This window comes from Zeugodacus cucurbitae, chromosome 5, assembly GCF_028554725.1.
Source record: "Zeugodacus cucurbitae isolate PBARC_wt_2022May chromosome 5, idZeuCucr1.2, whole genome shotgun sequence".
Taxonomy (NCBI): domain Eukaryota; kingdom Metazoa; phylum Arthropoda; class Insecta; order Diptera; family Tephritidae; genus Zeugodacus; species Zeugodacus cucurbitae.
In genome coordinates, this window is record NC_071670.1 from 43,942,076 (window position 1) to 43,959,642 (window position 17,567).

General features: G+C 36.6%; 4 protein-coding genes across 7 annotated transcripts in view; 3 read left to right on the top strand and 1 right to left on the bottom strand.

Moving 5' to 3' along the window:
- LOC105219221 (uncharacterized) overlaps positions 1–4,438 on the top strand; it is a 48,358-nt gene extending 43,920 nt beyond the window's left edge. For all 3 annotated transcript variants that reach the window (XM_054231746.1, XM_054231748.1, XM_054231747.1), the window contains exons 3-5: positions 1,383–2,736; positions 3,470–3,661; positions 3,734–4,438. In XM_054231746.1, coding sequence (XP_054087721.1) covers positions 1,383–2,736; positions 3,470–3,661; positions 3,734–3,909 — 1,722 coding nt within the window. In that variant the 3' untranslated portion in view covers positions 3,910–4,438. The remainder of the gene's footprint in view (positions 1–1,382; positions 2,737–3,469; positions 3,662–3,733) is intronic.
- A 3,823-nt stretch (positions 4,439–8,261) lies between these two features.
- LOC105219222 (uncharacterized) lies at positions 8,262–9,531 on the top strand. Its single transcript, XM_011195207.3, has 4 exons — positions 8,262–8,587; positions 8,652–8,780; positions 8,841–8,954; positions 9,020–9,531. The coding sequence occupies exons 1-4, from the start codon at positions 8,381–8,383 to the stop codon at positions 9,206–9,208; spliced, it is 639 nt and encodes a 212-aa protein (XP_011193509.1). The 5' UTR covers positions 8,262–8,380; the 3' UTR covers positions 9,209–9,531.
- Positions 9,532–9,795: 264 nt separating this feature from the next.
- On the top strand, positions 9,796–11,628 carry LOC105219223 (uncharacterized). The gene is made up of 2 exons (XM_011195208.3): positions 9,796–10,348; positions 10,407–11,628. The coding sequence occupies exons 1-2, from the start codon at positions 10,226–10,228 to the stop codon at positions 11,583–11,585; spliced, it is 1,302 nt and encodes a 433-aa protein (XP_011193510.2). The 5' UTR covers positions 9,796–10,225; the 3' UTR covers positions 11,586–11,628.
- Positions 11,629–12,510: 882 nt separating this feature from the next.
- Pls3_0 (plastin-3) overlaps positions 12,511–17,567 on the bottom strand; it is a 35,015-nt gene continuing 29,958 nt past the window's right edge. For both annotated transcript variants that reach the window (XM_011195210.3, XM_011195209.3), the window contains exons 2-5: positions 14,220–15,330; positions 13,792–14,070; positions 13,465–13,718; positions 12,511–13,382 (exon numbers count right to left, since the gene is read on the bottom strand). In XM_011195210.3, the coding sequence (XP_011193512.2) occupies positions 13,110–13,382; positions 13,465–13,718; positions 13,792–14,070; positions 14,220–15,330 (1,917 nt within the window). In that variant the 3' untranslated portion in view covers positions 12,511–13,109. The remainder of the gene's footprint in view (positions 13,383–13,464; positions 13,719–13,791; positions 14,071–14,219; positions 15,331–17,567) is intronic.

The following is a 17,567-nucleotide window of genomic DNA, read 5'->3' on the forward strand; positions in this document are numbered from 1 at the left end:
ACCGTATTTTTTTCGGAATACAATAGTGAATCACGGAGTACACGTGGACCTGACCAATAACGTATATTTTGCTTATTGACGAACCCATTTATGACGACGATAAATTGGATGTCTTAAAGTTGAGGCCACTGACTCCAAATTTCGATAGTAAACTCTAATAATTTCGACTCGTTGAATTTAATATCTATCCATGATGAAATGGTAAACCTTACTGAAGGGAAATGTCAAAAGAGCGGGAAAAAATATGCATCGTTTGCAGTAGCGTCCCTTTTGAAAACCCCTTTATATTCCTTAGTTGTTTTAATATCGAAGTCATTATGTAATATGTAATGAATGTATTTGGATACGCTTTTTGCAAAATCGAGTGGGGATTCGGGGATTACTAGGAATATCGTGGGGGAGTGTTTAGATTAAGTCATGAACATTTGTTTGAACATTGTTTGATGCCAGTACTCGACTAAATAAATAAAAGTTGACGCCCTTCGACAAGCAGTGTCAATTCAATTCAATTCAGCAAAGAAAACGCTTCACATAAAGCTCTGGAGACTGGTTAAAACTTGTGCGACCCTTAATGAGCGAAGAAGTTCCTTAAACCATTTATATGATGATACCACTATAAATCACTCCACAGCTAACTCCTCTCTATATCTATAGTTCTTTAGTTCTTAGCATACCAATGGAAATATCTAAGTATTTCATATGTAAATATCGAAGAAAACTAGAACACAATAATCGGATATTTATCAGCCAAATATCCATCGATTAAAGCCCCGTCAAAATTCGGACGATCAAATAACAGCACCATAGCCTCAAATTTGGTCCCATTATTGGAATCAACGGTATGTTGTAAATATTTAAAATAAGAACTAGAAGACCCATTTTATGTATCATTATGTTCAAGATATCAATTTCCTACAAACTAAAAGAAAATGGCTTGCAAAAGTTATATTTCGCGGACCTATACCAATATTTTTTACTACTATAAATATCAATCATAAATGGCAAACCACCATTACTGAACAAAGGTCTTTTTTAAAAGCCTCATCGATCAGTTTAGCGATAATTAATTATAAATTAAAATAATCCAACATTTCGTGCAATATATTTACACATATTCAGAACATAATAACGAAATGCAATAATAATGATCGATCGAAAGAGTATAACAAAATGTCATAATATTTATCAATTCTATTAGTTAAATATATATTTGTGTATTCAGTTTAGAAATTATTTACGCAAATCAATAAATAATCTATTAGTACAAATGCTACATACGCTTGTAAACATTATTAACGAAAAATATCGAAGATTATAAGACACGTGCACCTGATTATCAAAAAAATCTAATTAACCTCCTTCCCCCATTTATATCTTTCTAGTTGGCCACCCGCTCGATCGAGCCCTCATTCGGTCTGCTCTTCGGCGATTTGCTACGCGATCTCGATGTCGGCACCACCGGCGCCGCCATTATAATGAGCACACTCGATGTGTGCATGAATTTCTCAGGTCTCTTCGTCGGTCCACTGTTAAAGGAATTCTCCTACCGCAAAGTGGCTATCGCCGGCTCACTGCTCTGTGGCATCGGCTTGGCGGCCACCTCACCAGCAGCCAGCATGGCGCACATACTCAGTACATATAGTGTGATTAACGGTATCGGTGTCGGGCTGTCCACGTCGGCCGCCTTTGTGGCGCTCAATCACTACTTCAAGTATAAACGTGGTCAAGCGGTGGGACTCTCTATGGCCGGCACTGCGTTAGGTATGCTGATCATGCCGCAATTGGTACGCATGCTGCTCGAAGCTTTCGGTTTCCGTGGCGCGGTGCTGATGTTGGCCGGCATTGCGTTGAACTCCACAGTGGGTGCTGTGCTCTTGCAACCAGCCAAATGGCATATGATCGATGAGGTGATTGATGAGGAATTGATGACAGTGCCGGTGTCACCGCCCACACCGGATGTGAAGGTCATACGTGAAGATGCCGCAGAAGAAGATGCACTGCCCGAGCTGAATACGCTACTCTTCCCCAAACAGCAATATATGCGTAAGAATTACTCGGAAATGGCGATGAACACAATGAACGGTACACGCTTGGGTATGCCCAAACGTCCCACATTCCCGCGCATCATGTCGCTCGCGGGCGTGCAATCGGCGGTGAATAACAGTCACTCCAATGGCGATGTGAATGTGTCGTTGCGCAACCGCAAACACTCGGTCACGTCAAATCTCTCCTACATGGACTTCACCGGCTCCATACTGCAAGTGCACATGAATGTGGGCGATGAAGAGTTCGAACGTAATGATCGTGAGCTGAAACGTGTCAACACGGCGGCAAGCGGTATGGCGAATGCGCATCGTGACTCTTTTATAAAAATGCGCCCAACAGAGACTGAGAAGAATGAAGAGTCGGCTGAGAAGGCGGCGGAGAAGAAACCCGGTTTCTGGCGTCGTTTCGCTGATCTCATGGATGTTGACTTATTGCGTGATAAGATCTTCTTAAACATATTGTTCGGTCTGTCGATCTTCTATGTGGGCGAGATGAATTTCAAAATGGTCACACCATTCTTTTTCGCCAATCTTGGCTATAATAAGACAGATGTCGCATTCTGTTTATCGATAACAGCCATCACAGATATTTTAGCACGTATAATACTCCCACCAATATTCGATCGTACCACCATCAAGAAACGTACGGTGTTCTTAGTATCCATCATCTTTGTGGGCATCACGCGTTCAAGTAAGTATAACTGATCTTTTCTTTTTGAGAAACTTTGACGATTTGTAGGAAAAGTTATACTAGTGGAAAGCGAATCTCATTAGCAATGTCGCTGAGGTTGATCGTAGCTAGATCATATATAATAATGTTACCGAAAGGGTCGTTTAAGGGGACGGTATTGGTAAGAAGCTAAGGAAATTTTATTATTCATCTTATGAAGGAGTTGTCAGTTCGAAATATGGAGGCTGTTAAGACACCTTGCTGTAAAAGACCGCATTTAAGCCATCCGTACTTTTGATAACATGGGTACTTGGAACAAATTGGTTCTGATCTGGGGGTCTTATTATATGTACCTGATGTTTTTAGGGTCGCTGAATCCGAATCCGAGGTCCATTTAACCCCAACAGTGTTTTGACATAATGGCGATGGAAAAAACGTTTTTTTTTTTTAATCTTCGGGTTCTATTGAAACTCGTTACTCGGAAGGTTACGAATTGCGAATCCGGTGCCGGTTTTTGTTTTTCAAAATTCAAAATGGCGGATCCACTATGGAGAACGCTTTTCGGGGTTTTCAGCAAATGTGACGTCAGCAAAACAGTTGAAATTTTCGACTCTACTCAGAAAAAATTTGATTACTTGGACTTGAGACTTTGTTTACTAAAATTTAGGAGATTCTTTGACACTTAAATCTCTCTCTTCCGAATTTCCCACTATTTCATTTATGATTTCAATCCAATTTGTACTCTATTTTTTAGTCATGGCCGAGCAAACCGAGTGGACTCAACTAATGGTTTGGCTATCGATTTGCGGTTTCTTCCGTGGCTCTGCGTTGGCGAATTTCACACTCACCGTTTCCGAATACTGTTCGTTGGAGAAATTACCCTCCGCCTTTGGCTGGCATTTGGTTGGCAAGGCTGTATTTGTCATCTGTCTGGGACCGCTGATCGGTAAGCATGCTTTACATCTGTCATTGAAACAGGTTTTTTGCTAACTTTTATTTTTCTTTATGCTTTTCACAGGTCTGATTCGTGACGTCACCACCAGTTATCCCATCTGCATACACGCACAAACCGTTTGCATATTCATGTGTGTAATCGCCTGGGCGATCGAGTATTTGATAACATATTTGAAAGAGCGAAAAGCTAATGAGGGCATCAATGCCACAATCGGACCCGAGACCAATATCAAACACTAACACGTGCTTAATTTGGGGCAATTGAGAAAGGGATATTTTTATAAGAAACTGTTTTTCGTGAAACTTACACTCTGATATACTATATACAGACACACACACACACACATACTTATATGTATATTTAAGTAGTTAGTTATACTATATGGAATACTATTTTCATATATACAGATGTATGTATGTATGTATATTGTTAAAATACATATGTACTTATGCAGTGAGCGAAATTTCTTTATATTAGTTAAATGCATACATAACTGTATGTATGTATGTACTAAGTGAGTTAGTGTTTAGTAAGAGCTAAGTATAAATACAAAAACAACAAACACAGCTCATAAATAAATATAAGAAGAAGAAGAAGAAGTATGTATGTATCTCCGTGTACATACGTGAAATGTGCGATTTCCAATGTGATAGTTCAAATTATGCTTATAGAACGTAAGGCTAGAAATACGACGCGTGCGTTTAACGGTATTACACAGTAACTGTACCCTTTTTTATATAAAAATTTTCTAGCATACCCAAGAAACCATAGCGGCAAATGAAATGGTGAAAAAGAGGTCAAAGTTGAGAACAAAAAAAATTACCGTGAAACTTTAACGTATTGAAATGAATTTGAAAAGGCAAAAGAGACGAAGAAAATCAAGAAAGAAAAATGAAAAAACAAAATCGGAAGTATTACTTATGTATGTGTGGAAAATTAGTTAACTAAGAAAATAACTAATTTCATTTTTACTAATTTTTGTTTTGTTATGGTCATACGTTTATGTATGACTGCTTAAGCGACTTTCGATATACTTAGTTAGTTACGAAATCTAGTTGATTATGTAAATAGGCATTACTAGTACTTAGTATAATTAGTTAAATAAGTTTTTTTGTTGTAAAAAATATTTGCAAAATTTTTCCTTTAATTTAAGCCTTTATAATTTCTTACTACCATGTGTAATTTTATTACTATTTTGTTAAATTTTTTTGTTTCAAATTAATTTTTTGTTTGTTAAAAAATAATTTTTTTGCTGTTTAAAATTATTTTTTTCCAATAATTTTTTTTGTTTAAAATTAATTTTTCTTTGTTTAAAATTATTATTTTTTTATTTGAAATTAATTTTTTTGTTTAAAAATAATTTTTTGTTTAAAAATAATTTTTTGTTTAAAATTAATTTTTCTTTGTTTAAAATTATTATTTTTTGCTTAAAATTATTATTTTTATTTGTTCAAAATTAATTTCATTTTGTTTAAAATTGAATTTTCTTTATTTAAAATTATTATTTTTGTTTAAAATTAAATTTTTTGATTAAAATTATTTTTTTTTAATAATTTTTTTATTTAAAATTATTATATTTTTTGCTAAAATTAATTTTTTTTAATTCTTATTATTTTTTTTTTGTTAAAAATTATTGTTCTTTTTGTTGAAAATTATTATTTTTTGTTTAAAATTATTTTTTTTTTATTTATTATTCTTTTTTTTGTTAAAAATTATTATTTTTATTTAAAAAAAAAAAATAAAATTGTTTATAATTATTATTTTTTGTTCATAATTAATTTTTAATTTCTTAAAACTTATAATACAAAATTAATTTTGAGACTTAAGCAAATACTAAAACACTTTTGTAATAAAAATTTCACATTTGTACTTTAAATGCTTGATTAAGTTTAAAAAAAATTGTAACGGTACTTAAAAACTTTTAACTTAAAAGCAGTAAATATTAGACTCAGTTAAGAACAAACTGTTAGTACATATAAATCATACATATATGTAGAACAACCTCAAGCCAATAACGGACTAAAATATTTTTATTTTCCGATGAAAAAAATTAATATTTGCCAGTACTTATACAAAAAAAAATTAATACAAATAATAATTGTGTAAAATTTTGTTGAATATTTCCGAATGATATACATATTATATATACTGTAAATAAATTGATACACTGTAAATATTAACACACAAATGAAAAAAATATATATATTTCTATAATAAGTTTAGAACCTTTGGTTTTCATTAGTTGTGAATTTTTTTCGGTAAGTATAATTTAATCAGCATCGAAAAAGCGCTTAAGTATAAGGAATATGGCCTGGGACCATTCCTGAACATTTCTCGAGCATTCAATAACGTATCAAAGGAATATATGTATTCTGAGTAGTATCGAATCAATACGTGCTGAACCGGCTATTCAAAGGTAGGTTAAAAGCCTCTTGATCTCTAGAAGGACAACAGCAGAATGGAACGATGACAGAACGACTAAGGAGGTTTGTAGAGGCACCCTCCAAGGAGGAGCGCTATCTCCGCTCCTATGGTCACTGGTGGTAAATAATTTGTTAAGGAATTTCGACGGCAAAGCCCCATGATAATGGCATATGTGGATGACATTGCCATCGTTATAACGGGAAAGTGTTTACACACTATTAGCAACATTATGACCATTACTCTTCATACTGTCCACATATGGACGCAAGCGGGTCTGAGTTAAATGCGAAGAAGGCCGATATGCTTCTCTTTATAAGGAAATACAAAATTCCTCCATGTAGACCCCATGGTTAAATTGAACGGAACTCTCGCCGTAGGATAGCACTGAGTACCTAGGGGTAGTCTTATGACAGCAAACTGCTGTGGAACTTAAATGTGGAAGAGAGGATAAAAAATGCTAGTAATACCTTATATGCATGTAGGCAGATGCTTGGAACCACCTGGGGGCTTTCTCCCGCTCTTATGCACTGGTGCTACCCAGTAATAGTGAGACCGATTCTGCTCTATGGTGCTATTGTATGGTGGACGGACCTACGGAAATCAACCTATCGGAAGCCAATGGAAAGGATTCAGCGCTTTGTACAACGGGTGCTCCAGGAACCACCACGGTGGCTCTTGAATGGATACGAAGCCTGGCGCCTTTTGATCTTTTTGCTGCCAACTGCGCGGCAAAATCGGCAGGACGACTACTGGCGAGAGGAGAATTTACATATACAACCTTTAGCTCGAAGGGCAGTCTGGCTGGTACCGATTCATTGATCCCAATCTTCAAATGGGTTCCGTGTAAACATAGCAAAAGATGCGTAAAGGTATGGCATATACACGCAACACATTAAATCTCTAATCGGATGGCTCAAAAATGGAAGACGGAGTAAGCGTGGAGATATACAGTTTGCTATTGGGACCGCAGAATTAGCATCCAGTGCAACAGGCTATTCTAGAGTTGCCAGAAACAAGTGGCTACAATTCTACTGGCCAGGTCACAAAGGCATTGAGGGCAATGAGATTGTAGACGGAAAGTGGTGTACAACTGACATACGGAAACGTCCAAACCAACATTGGCAAGCCCATGCATTGTCTATATCTAGACAGGAGCATGACAAGGAAGATCATAACGCGCTGGAAAAATACACCGGGGTGCAGAATACCTAAAGCCATGTGTAAATCGGTAGACCGGAAATACATAAAATTCCTTCTGTCGCTCGATAGAAGGAACTGTAACTGTAAGATGGAGCTGACGGATCGAGATGACTGTAGAAAATGTCAAGAGCAAGATATAAGAGAAACAGTGGAGGATCTCTCCTGCATTGACAAGGCAAAGGCTCCAACACCTTGGGGGCCCCACTGTATGAGAATCTGGAATAGGTATCGTTAGTAAAACATCAGAACCTACTAAAATTTGCGACAAGCGCAGGCATCCTAAAGGAAAACTACTTCTCTTTGGCCAACCAGACTAACCTAACGTAATACAATCTTAATATAAATACCAAAAGTTTCATTCTAACTTTCCCTAATGTTTTTATTATTCGACAAATGAATGCTTTTAAAAGTTTTAAGAAGACTTCCAACGTCTCGTGGATTTTTTAAGAAATGTTTACGTGTCAAAAGATCACACAGTTGTTTGAAATTGAGTGACTGGGGCGATTATTACTAAAAACTCTTTTTAATAATTTCAGATTAGAGAAAATTTTGTTCTCAGAACCGAAAACATGAAATTCATTACGGTTACGTAGAATAAATCGTCTAGAGAACTCATATAATTAGAATGCTCAATCATAAGTTAACTAGATTTAGACATAACAGATTGAACTGCGACATAACAGTACACTTCAAAAAATAAAAGTATTTATAAAAAAGATATAAGCAGTCCCAAATGAGTACTTTAAACCTACGTTAACGCTTTAAATATTTTCCATTTTATTTTAATATTATAACTATTTATTTATAAGAAAAACTTTCTCCACAATTCGTAATTCAGATTTTATATTCAATCATATATTACATATACGTAATCATTACGATTGTAATACATCAAAAGTCCACTTCACGTATTTAACGCTCACTGGGTGCATTTCATTTCTAGTAGCTATGGCTTGCTAAGCAACCCTGTGCAATGTTTTCATTGAACTGTCAACTGGATCAGTAGCCAACACAGCTGCTGAAGTTTTGCTATTTGAGAATTTTACACAAGAATTTCATTAATTTCACGCAAAAGGAATTGTTAAAATGGTGATACAACAATTGAAAGCAGTGGTGCTAAGCATTATCAAGTTATTTAGGCGTATGATGTGTTGTTTTTCATTTGGGCGACGGCGTAAACCCAGCTTTTCCGAACCAATGGAAATAAAAATAGTTGTTGACGGGGGACAAGCGACACTACCGGTGGGGGCGCAGTCGCCGAATTCTACACGGTTAACACAAACAACACAACACGTAAAGAATCTAATATAGTTAAAGTGCACAGTTAAATAACACATACACAATATTGTTTGTACAGGTGGATAGAGACTGGAACACTTGGGATGATAGTCCGCGTACGGTCACAGAGCATATAGAACAGTATCGGCAGAGGCTAGCCAAACCGCCAACGCCACCACCAGCAGAACAAGAACCAGATTTCTTCACAGTAATACATTCATTCTTACAAGTAAACTAGAATTTCTGTATACATGTATTTGATTTATAGGAATTAGCGCCCGTCATAAAACCACAACCTAAATATTACCTCGGTGACGATAGCGCTGATAAAGCGAATTTTTCAAGATTAAAAGCTACAACCGATGTGCCAATCGCAATGAATGTAATAATAACACAAACAAAATTGAAATGAGAAAACCAAGCTAATATGTATTTCAACACTTTCAGGCTGATCTTGAAGACTGGGTAGACGATTCCGTCGATGGCGGCTGGGATGAATTGGACACAGAGCAAACTAAGCAACTGATACGTGAAAATCGTCGACAAATGCGTCAGCAACGTCAACAGAAAACCGCCAAAACTGCCGGAATTGAAGCCACACAAATGGCGCGTAGTGCCCAGCATAGTCGTACATAGTATAGGTGGTCATCACGGGATCACTATGATAACTATGAATTGCATATACTGACATAGGGAACTCGAGTACAATTTGAGTGTATGTTTTTTTTATTTTTAATTAGTTTAGTTAACGCCGTTGTAAATACACTATTGGTAGGTGTAAACACAGCGACACACACAAACACACCACTAAACGCAATATAAAAGTGCAAGTGTGATTCTGATTTTATGACTGCTTATTATTGTTATAGTAAATTTATGCATAAGGAATTGTAATATAAAAAAATTGATAAATTACATTCCTAAATAAAGTGCAATTTTTATTTATTTACGAAAAATAATACTATAGTTTGAAATGCATGCTGATATTCTAAAAGGTGTTGTTCAATTCATATAAACAGCGTAAATAAGCATAATAGTTAAGTAATGTGTATTTGATGTTATTATTAATTTGCTGTACAAACTGATTTTCAAAACTAAAACTACATATATGTTGTAAATGTTTGTAACTTAAACTATAGGCTAAAAAAAAATTTTAATATATTTAAGTACATAAATAAAAGTATTTGGAGTTATAAATGGGAAACAAATTGTTTTTTGTTGGCTATAAATCCAGGTCTGCTAGAGTTCCGAACCACCGAGTATGATGTAAATGGAAAATGATGGATCCTTGCTTGTTTGTGACAGGTACGGTATATGTGAATACAGTTGAACTTCCTAACCCGAATCCACATTATCTACCAAAAAGTTCCGAGTTACGGAGAGTAATTTATATGAAATTCGACTTCTATTGCCAATTCAAGAGTTCGAGTTAAGGCGATCTTCGACTTATAGAAGTTCGAGTTATGGAAGTTCCACTGTATATATAACAAATTTTTCGTTGCACAAAATTGTTTTCGGAAATGCGAAATTTTGTCACCCATACATTTGTCGGTCTTAGGTATTTTCATGCACAACTACTTGGCAAGAAATTATTTCCTTAGTTTTGCTGTGAAGTGAAGTGTAACAACTTGCGGTTTGAGCGCAATAAATCAAATGACGACAAAAGTAGCCGGTAGTGCAACTGTAGATTTGGTCCATGAAATCTGTGCAGCCTTTATAAAAGCAGCAAGTGTTGTTACAATTTCTTCACTCACTTTTGGAGAACAGTTAGCAATGGTATGTATTTTCATAAGCACTAAGCTTAACACAATAATATTCGGTTAAAATATTACAGTGCCACTTACCTTTGTTGTTGATACTACCGCTTTCCACGTTAGCGCTGTCACTATGTGCCGGCCAAGCATTGCAGCCAGATATACAAAATATATGGGAGTCTTTTGCACCAGGCGAACTATTACGCCTCTTGGAAGATGCTACATACACAACACCGTTTAAATATAACGTCATAGCACAACGGCGTTCAGATGTGGAGAATGCACCAACACCGGATGGCACAATTTATTCAACACCGGCGTCAATACACAAGCGTGCTGATACAGCAACCGACAATATACAATACACCGCTGAAGATCAATTAAATGCACCCTCAAGTGATGAATTCAACTATGACCAGGCTTATGAAGAATTTGTGCGCAAATATTTTGGTGATAAACTAGCAGAAGACAGCGATTCAAATGAAAAGCATGAAGCAGCACTTGATGCGGAAGAAAGCGAAGAAGCGGAACAATTGGAAACGGAACACGATGATTCAACGGAAACGGAACTTTTGACAGAGGAAACGAAAAATCGCACACAACGTAAGACAAAAGAGAAATGCCGACATATCAAAAAGAAAAAGCAGAATTGTCTGATTTGCGAGAATGCACGCACAGGCGAGAAGTCGGAAACATGCTCCTTCTCGCGTGCAAGTGAACCGCAGCGTTATGCTTTCGAAAAAGAAACTAGTTACAAAAAGCAACGTGATGCTGACGAGCCTACAACGCAAAGCGGCGAGCAAACGTCTTCGGAAGAAGCAGAAGTGGCGGAAACAGCGCCAATTGTCAAAAAAGTTGACCAGAAAGCTCTTCTAGGCAAGCGCAAGCACGAGAAACCGCCAAAAGATAGCAGCACTTGCTTGCAATTGATCAAAGAAGGCAAGATTTGCTATCAGTGCGTCGATAGTGACGGCACCTCCACCAAATGTTATGTGCCCCGTAAAACAACAAGTAACGACAGCAAAAATAGGCAGCGACCGGCCAAAGACAACGAGCACAAAGTGCAGAAAGCGCAGCAGCGCATTTACAAACGTACCATTTCCTATTCTTTCGAGAAGGGCACCAATGGCACTATGGACAATGAACCAACAATTGCTGTGACGCAGTTGCAAAATGCAACCGTCGCAAACAGTGCACCACATTTGAAGCAGAAGATATTCATCAAGGTGGTTAAGCAAAATGAAACCATAGCGGAGTAGTTTAACCTCAAATTCTGTTCACTTCACTATTCAAATTGAAATGGCGGTGTATATGTATATGTATGTCGGTGTGCACTACTTCTTTTGCTTATTGGCGTAAAGCCTTTTTTCAGTGCTGCGCAAAAACTTTTTTATGCAGAGCAAAATATATACATATTACAATATACTCTTTCAACATATATTTCAATATAACTTTAAAACATTTTTAATTCACTAACGCTATACTTTAGTTTATTTATTACGCGAAAATGTTCTTCATAAATTAAGCGAATAAAACTGCACGCCGCGAAAGCTAACTGCTCACTGACTGACAAATACGAATGGGTGGAAAACGAAACGGCAATGGTAGGGTTGACAGGTCATAGGGAAATAATTTTAATGCGTTAGAATGCACAGACATGCACATACACATGAACACATATATAAATGTATGTATGTATATGCATGTAATTTGAAATTTTGTCGGTTGTTACTTTTTATATATTTTACACTTTCTTAAATAATTTTTATATGAAAATTTTTAAAATAAAATTTCGACAAATTTATGTTCTCTCTTAAGTGTTTGGTAGTGAGCGCTAATCTGCAATTAGTATATAACCTCGATGTCTTATGTTTAATTCTTAATTCTCTGATTCAAGACATAAAAAAGGGTTAAAAATTCATCGGAGGTTGAAAGTGGAGCCAATGGAGCTCCCAAATCATGGAAGAGTTGAGCATTTCGCTGCAATAAATTGCAATTTAGTGTTAGCAGACGCTGAAAGTCTTCAATAGAGTCTGAAAAGTGAAGTCCTTTCATTGAAAGTCTTCAATAAAGTCTGAAAAGTGAAATCCTTACAACTTTCAGAAATTAATTAAGCTTTTTTTAGCTTTCCAAATTAATTAAAAACTTACTTGTATTAATCCCTTTTAATGAAAAATGTGGTAATATGTAAAAATAAACCTTTATTTATAAAATAAGGTTATCATTATATCATAATACAATAATAATGTCTTTCCTCTTTATAATCATACTTCCGCATAGGGCAAATTGGCTGATAGCGACATGTTGCAAACTACGCCCATTTGCACACTTAAAAAAAAATATTTTGCTTGCTTTTTTTTGTCAAAGTTAAATAAATTAATAAATTACAATACATAGCGTATATAGTATGTGTAAGTTATTTATGTTTTTTTTGTGTTACAAGACGAAATTAATAATTTTAGTTTTGTATTTACGTAGGTAAGTATGTATGTATATTGCTTAACGCCATACATTGCTACATGTACATATTTATAATTCCAGCCGTTATAGATTATTGTTATTATTGCTGAATGATAGTTGCATTTACTTAATAATTCGCTTAATGCATCACTTCGTTTCAACATTATTGGTTAGTGCTTATCGTTGCTTAATTTATATAAAATTATATATATATATATATATGTTGATTTATATATATATATATATATATTTGTTTACAAGTTTTCTGCTTATATATAGTATATGTTTGTATATAGAAATTGTGGCCGCCATTTAATTGATCATTAGTTACTGTTTGTATTATTAATGTTGTTACTGTTGCTGTTATTGTGGCTGTTTGTATTGTTGATGGTAACATCATTCACAATGGCGATTGGTTCTTGATTCTGATTTGGCACACTATCCATATTGGGTATATAGTCCAACGCCATCATGCAGGCGAAGACGGTCATCACCATTTTCGGTTTCACTTCCGTTATATCTTCGGGCAATGCGTAGACGCGTGCACCAATCTTACGCGCCATAGAAATAGCGTATTTTGCATTGGCCAAATTGTCCTAAAAGCGTATAGAAAATATATATTTAATAAAATAAATATTTAATAAAAACAAATAATGTTTTCATTTGCATTGTACGAACCTCTTCGGTACCGCCAGTTCGCACCAAGTCATAGTTTATGCTACCCTCCTTAATCGAATCAATCAAATCGATTACAATTTTACCATCGGCAATGGCCGAATCGTTAAAGTTCTTCAAGCTTGAGGTCTTGCCGGCGGCAGACAATTTGCTATTGACCCATTGCACAATCTCCTTCTCGATTATGGGACTGCCGGTGTTGGCCAAACGTGATAGAATTGACAAAGTGTAGGCGCGCATCAGTTGCCAAATTAGCGCTATAATATTGAAGGAAATTATCAGTTAAATAATGTTTAATATTGTTGATAACGGTTTCATTTTTTTACACACCCAAAGTTAGTGTAGCATTTCCATCGTTCAAATCTTGTCCGGCAATACCGACAAGCGAAAACTTCAGCTGTTTGCCCAAATCCACGGCATAATTGCAATTTTCCAACTTTTCCATGAATTTGCGTAGGGGCGTGAAGCGTTTGTGCACACGCGGCCAATTCACAATACCGGGTTTGATGATATCGAACAGCTGGAAGATGACCAATCCGTCAGCAAGATCAGAATACAACCAGTTGACATGTGGGGCAACGCCCATGGAATTCATCCAGTTTCTGTAAGCTGTTAAGAAGGAAAATGAAATTCGTTATTAAATCTATGTCCAACAACATTTTACAATAATTAAGTTTTTGAGGTTAGGTGAGGTTAGTTTGGTAGGCGAACTTATTACAACTTCTAACAACGACAAAGTCTCTTCCAACACCACTTACTTTTCTCTTCGCGTGTCTCCTCGATCGACTCCAGTCCATCGATTTGTTCAGGCCTATCCAATCCAGGGTGATTGTTGAACAGGTTCGCAACGAAGGCCAAATTCAACTTGTAGACCCCATTGACAACGTCCTGCGGTGTCAAAAAGCTGCGACAGTTTAATTTGGCCGCCTGCTGCAACATAATCTCCGCACGCGATGTCAGATCCGACTCGCGCAGCGCATCCAAATTGACATCGACATCATTGCCGGCGATCTGTTTCAACAGATGTGAATAGATCTCAGAGTCTACAATGTCCGATTGGAAATTGGTGCAGCGACGTGAAATGCCAGCGCGCTCCAAATGATGGTTGACCCAACGCAACAGTATGGCTTCCGGTGACAGCTTCATCAAATCTTCCAAACGTTCGTTGTCGAAGAGCAGACCCGCCAAGCCGGGACAGCTGTCGAGCGTAATGTGGCTGAAGAGACCGATACGAATGATTTGCCACAACAAACCCAACACTAAATGTGGCTTGCCTTTGGCCAAATCGTGTGCGTCAATGTTGACAATGTTGCAACCAATCGCTTGCGATGAAACCAGCGCCAGCGTCAAGTTCTCAAATTCGCGATAAACTGTCAAATTCTTCTTGTTGATGGCACGCTCATCGATCGTATCCGGGCAGGAGTGATTGATAATTTTGCAGAGTAAGATACCATCCTTAATTGCGAGGTACAGATGTTTGCCCTCAGCATCGATGGGTAGCAAATGCTTCAGATCTTGATCATAACCTAAATTCGAATTGATCCAATCGGAGAAGGCAAGTTGCTCTTCCAGACGCACGGAGTGCGTGGTGCCTTCGGAGGATATGCTAGACATGCCACCCAATGTTTCCAGATTCTCCTTTTTCGATACAACGGTCTTGAAGGTGCTCGCCACATCTTTGGATTTGAGATCGAGACAGAGATTTTCGAATTCTTCGATATTCAATTTGCCCTGATGTGATGTGCGTTGTTTATTCTGGAACTCAGAGATCATTTCGCGCACCTGATAGCCGGGCAATTTGAAACCGACCTGATCCAAAGCGTCCTTCAACTCGCACAAATCAATGAAGCCATCTTTGTTGGCGTCAATCTAGCAATGAAGAGTAGAGAGTAAAATTAAATTAAATCGTTGAATGATTATATAGACAGACATATTAACATACGTAAATAAATAATATAATCGAATATTTCAGTAATAATTTGACAGTAAGGAAACGCTTTCAGCGGTATGGGCTGTCCAAAAAGTGAATCAAAGCATTAAGTGATATGAGTCATGCAATTCAGCGCTCGAAATATTCAATTTACATGCTCGTGACGAATCAGCGACGCAACAGCGCTGCCGTTTGATTACCTCCGGTTGTGGGTGATTTCAGCGCATAGGTCAGCATTGGCAGCATGTAAATCACCCATTCGACATGTACATAAGCAACAACAACAACAACAACAACAACAAAACAAGAAAATGTAATAAAATTTAAATACAATAAACACCAAATTCGACGCGGCAGTGGAAGTTGACACCGACTTTACTTTGGCTATGCTATGACTCGTACATTTGAGGCGCGTAAAAGCTGAAAACCGGTTTGTTGGCCTTTGAGCTGGTCGCTCACACAACCCACACAGCACAGCGCAAACCATCGCCGCGCTAGCCGGCATGACTGATAATGACAATCACGACGGCGGCGCCGACGTCAGCGTCAGCAGCATTTACAACAGCGCAAACGTACGCAGTGACTGCGGTAGCGTAGCTGCTGCGCAATAATATTTACTGCTGTCACTGCCGCTGCTTATGCGTTAACCAACACACACACACACAGTTACACATATGGACGTCCGCAATTTGCGTGTTTAATTGCTTTCCCGGCATACCAGTCCATTTACTCGTTTGTTCACTTAAGTTATATGATTTGTTTACTGTTTTTTGTGTTTTTTTTTTGTTTTGTTTAAGGAAGCCTGCCAACACTAAATAAGGGCAATGACAGGAATGGTGCTACACTCCCAGTGTTTCTGATTTGATTGACGACCTGCATGGAATGCAAACTGGAATTTATAATTTGCAACTGTAAACAAAGGTGGCCATTGATTTCATTCACCATTTGCCATTTGCCATTTGCCATTGCTCACTCATCGAAAGTTGCTGTTAATAATTATTAAAATCAAATGAATCACATTATGTATCATACATCCAGCAAAGGCGAAAGGTGTATGATTGTGTGTTGTACGTGTTCACCAAAGTAAATAATCATTGCCAGTGGCCGCAGTTTTGGCGAATTTTAAACTACTTAAATAAATTCGCGTTGATTTTGAGGAAATTTTGAAATTTTTCTATTTTTGTTGAGTCATATCTTTGAGTAACCAAGTTTCTGTGTAAAACAACTCGATAATGATTTGTTTTCTAAACACAAATATTAGAGGCTTCAGTTAGAAGTCATGTACTTTTCTAATATACAATATATAACAGATAAATAGTGCTACTCATATAGAGCTTTCGGTCGATAGGTTTTTAGAAGTTTTCAACCGAATTCTTTTTTATCGAGAGTTTTTATGCCAACTCTCCCTCAGCAAGTGTTTGAGATGCATGTGAACCTGATAAAAATTTATAGTAATTCTAAGAAATATGCCGAAGTGTGTGAGGTTCTTGAGTTTTGCAAATAAATATTACATTTTTTTAAATTGTGCCGACTGAAGGGATTATATATGTATGTATGTTAAGGTGCGGGAAATTTGGTAAATTTTCGATTTTCTGTAGAGGTATATATGTATGTATGTAACCATATTTTTATTGAATACTTGGTATACGTCTTGCGTACTACGCAATGTCTAATCTGTAGAATCAGCTCAAGAACATAAAAAAATACTAATAATTGTCAAAGTTGTCACATTTTGCTCAAAACGCGGCTTGAAAACTGTTTCGGCAAAATCTTTTTAGCACTACACTTTTGTCCAGTGTAGGGGAGCAAGATGCAAAACGCCATTACATCGCTTGTACTGCTTAAATCTCTATAAAAATTTGAGATAACATTCTTAGGAACTTATACTTTAAGGGGTTAGGGGTAGTCAGGATTCTCAAAAAATGTTTACATTTTCGTTAAGTGTAATATCTTAAAAATATTCTCTGAAAATTTGATGTTGATCTGATAATTACTTTTCGAGTTATTCGAGAGTGAAACTTTAAATGCGTTTTACTCAAAACTATATTTTTGGAACTGCTGACAACTGTAACTCGAAAACCGCTCTGTAGATTTTAATGAAATTTATATAGCTTTTAAAATACATAATAATCCTGGGCCTGATCGAAACCTTTTTTGTTTTTCAAAAATTTTGATT

Excerpts from the sequence above, each read along its gene's own strand:
- LOC105219222 (XM_011195207.3), top strand. The coding sequence starts at position 8,381 with ATGGTGATACAACAATTGAAAGCAGTGGTGCTAAGCATTATCAAGTTA. Across the intron at positions 8,588-8,651 it reads TAACACAAACAACACAACAC|GTGGATAGAGACTGGAACAC; the intron begins GTAAAGAATCTA and ends TTGTTTGTACAG. Across the intron at positions 8,955-9,019 it reads ATGTGCCAATCGCAATGAAT|GCTGATCTTGAAGACTGGGT; the intron begins GTAATAATAACA and ends CAACACTTTCAG.
- LOC105219223 (XM_011195208.3), top strand. The coding sequence starts at position 10,226 with ATGACGACAAAAGTAGCCGGTAGTGCAACTGTAGATTTGGTCCATGAA. Across the intron at positions 10,349-10,406 it reads TTGGAGAACAGTTAGCAATG|TGCCACTTACCTTTGTTGTT; the intron begins GTATGTATTTTC and ends AAAATATTACAG.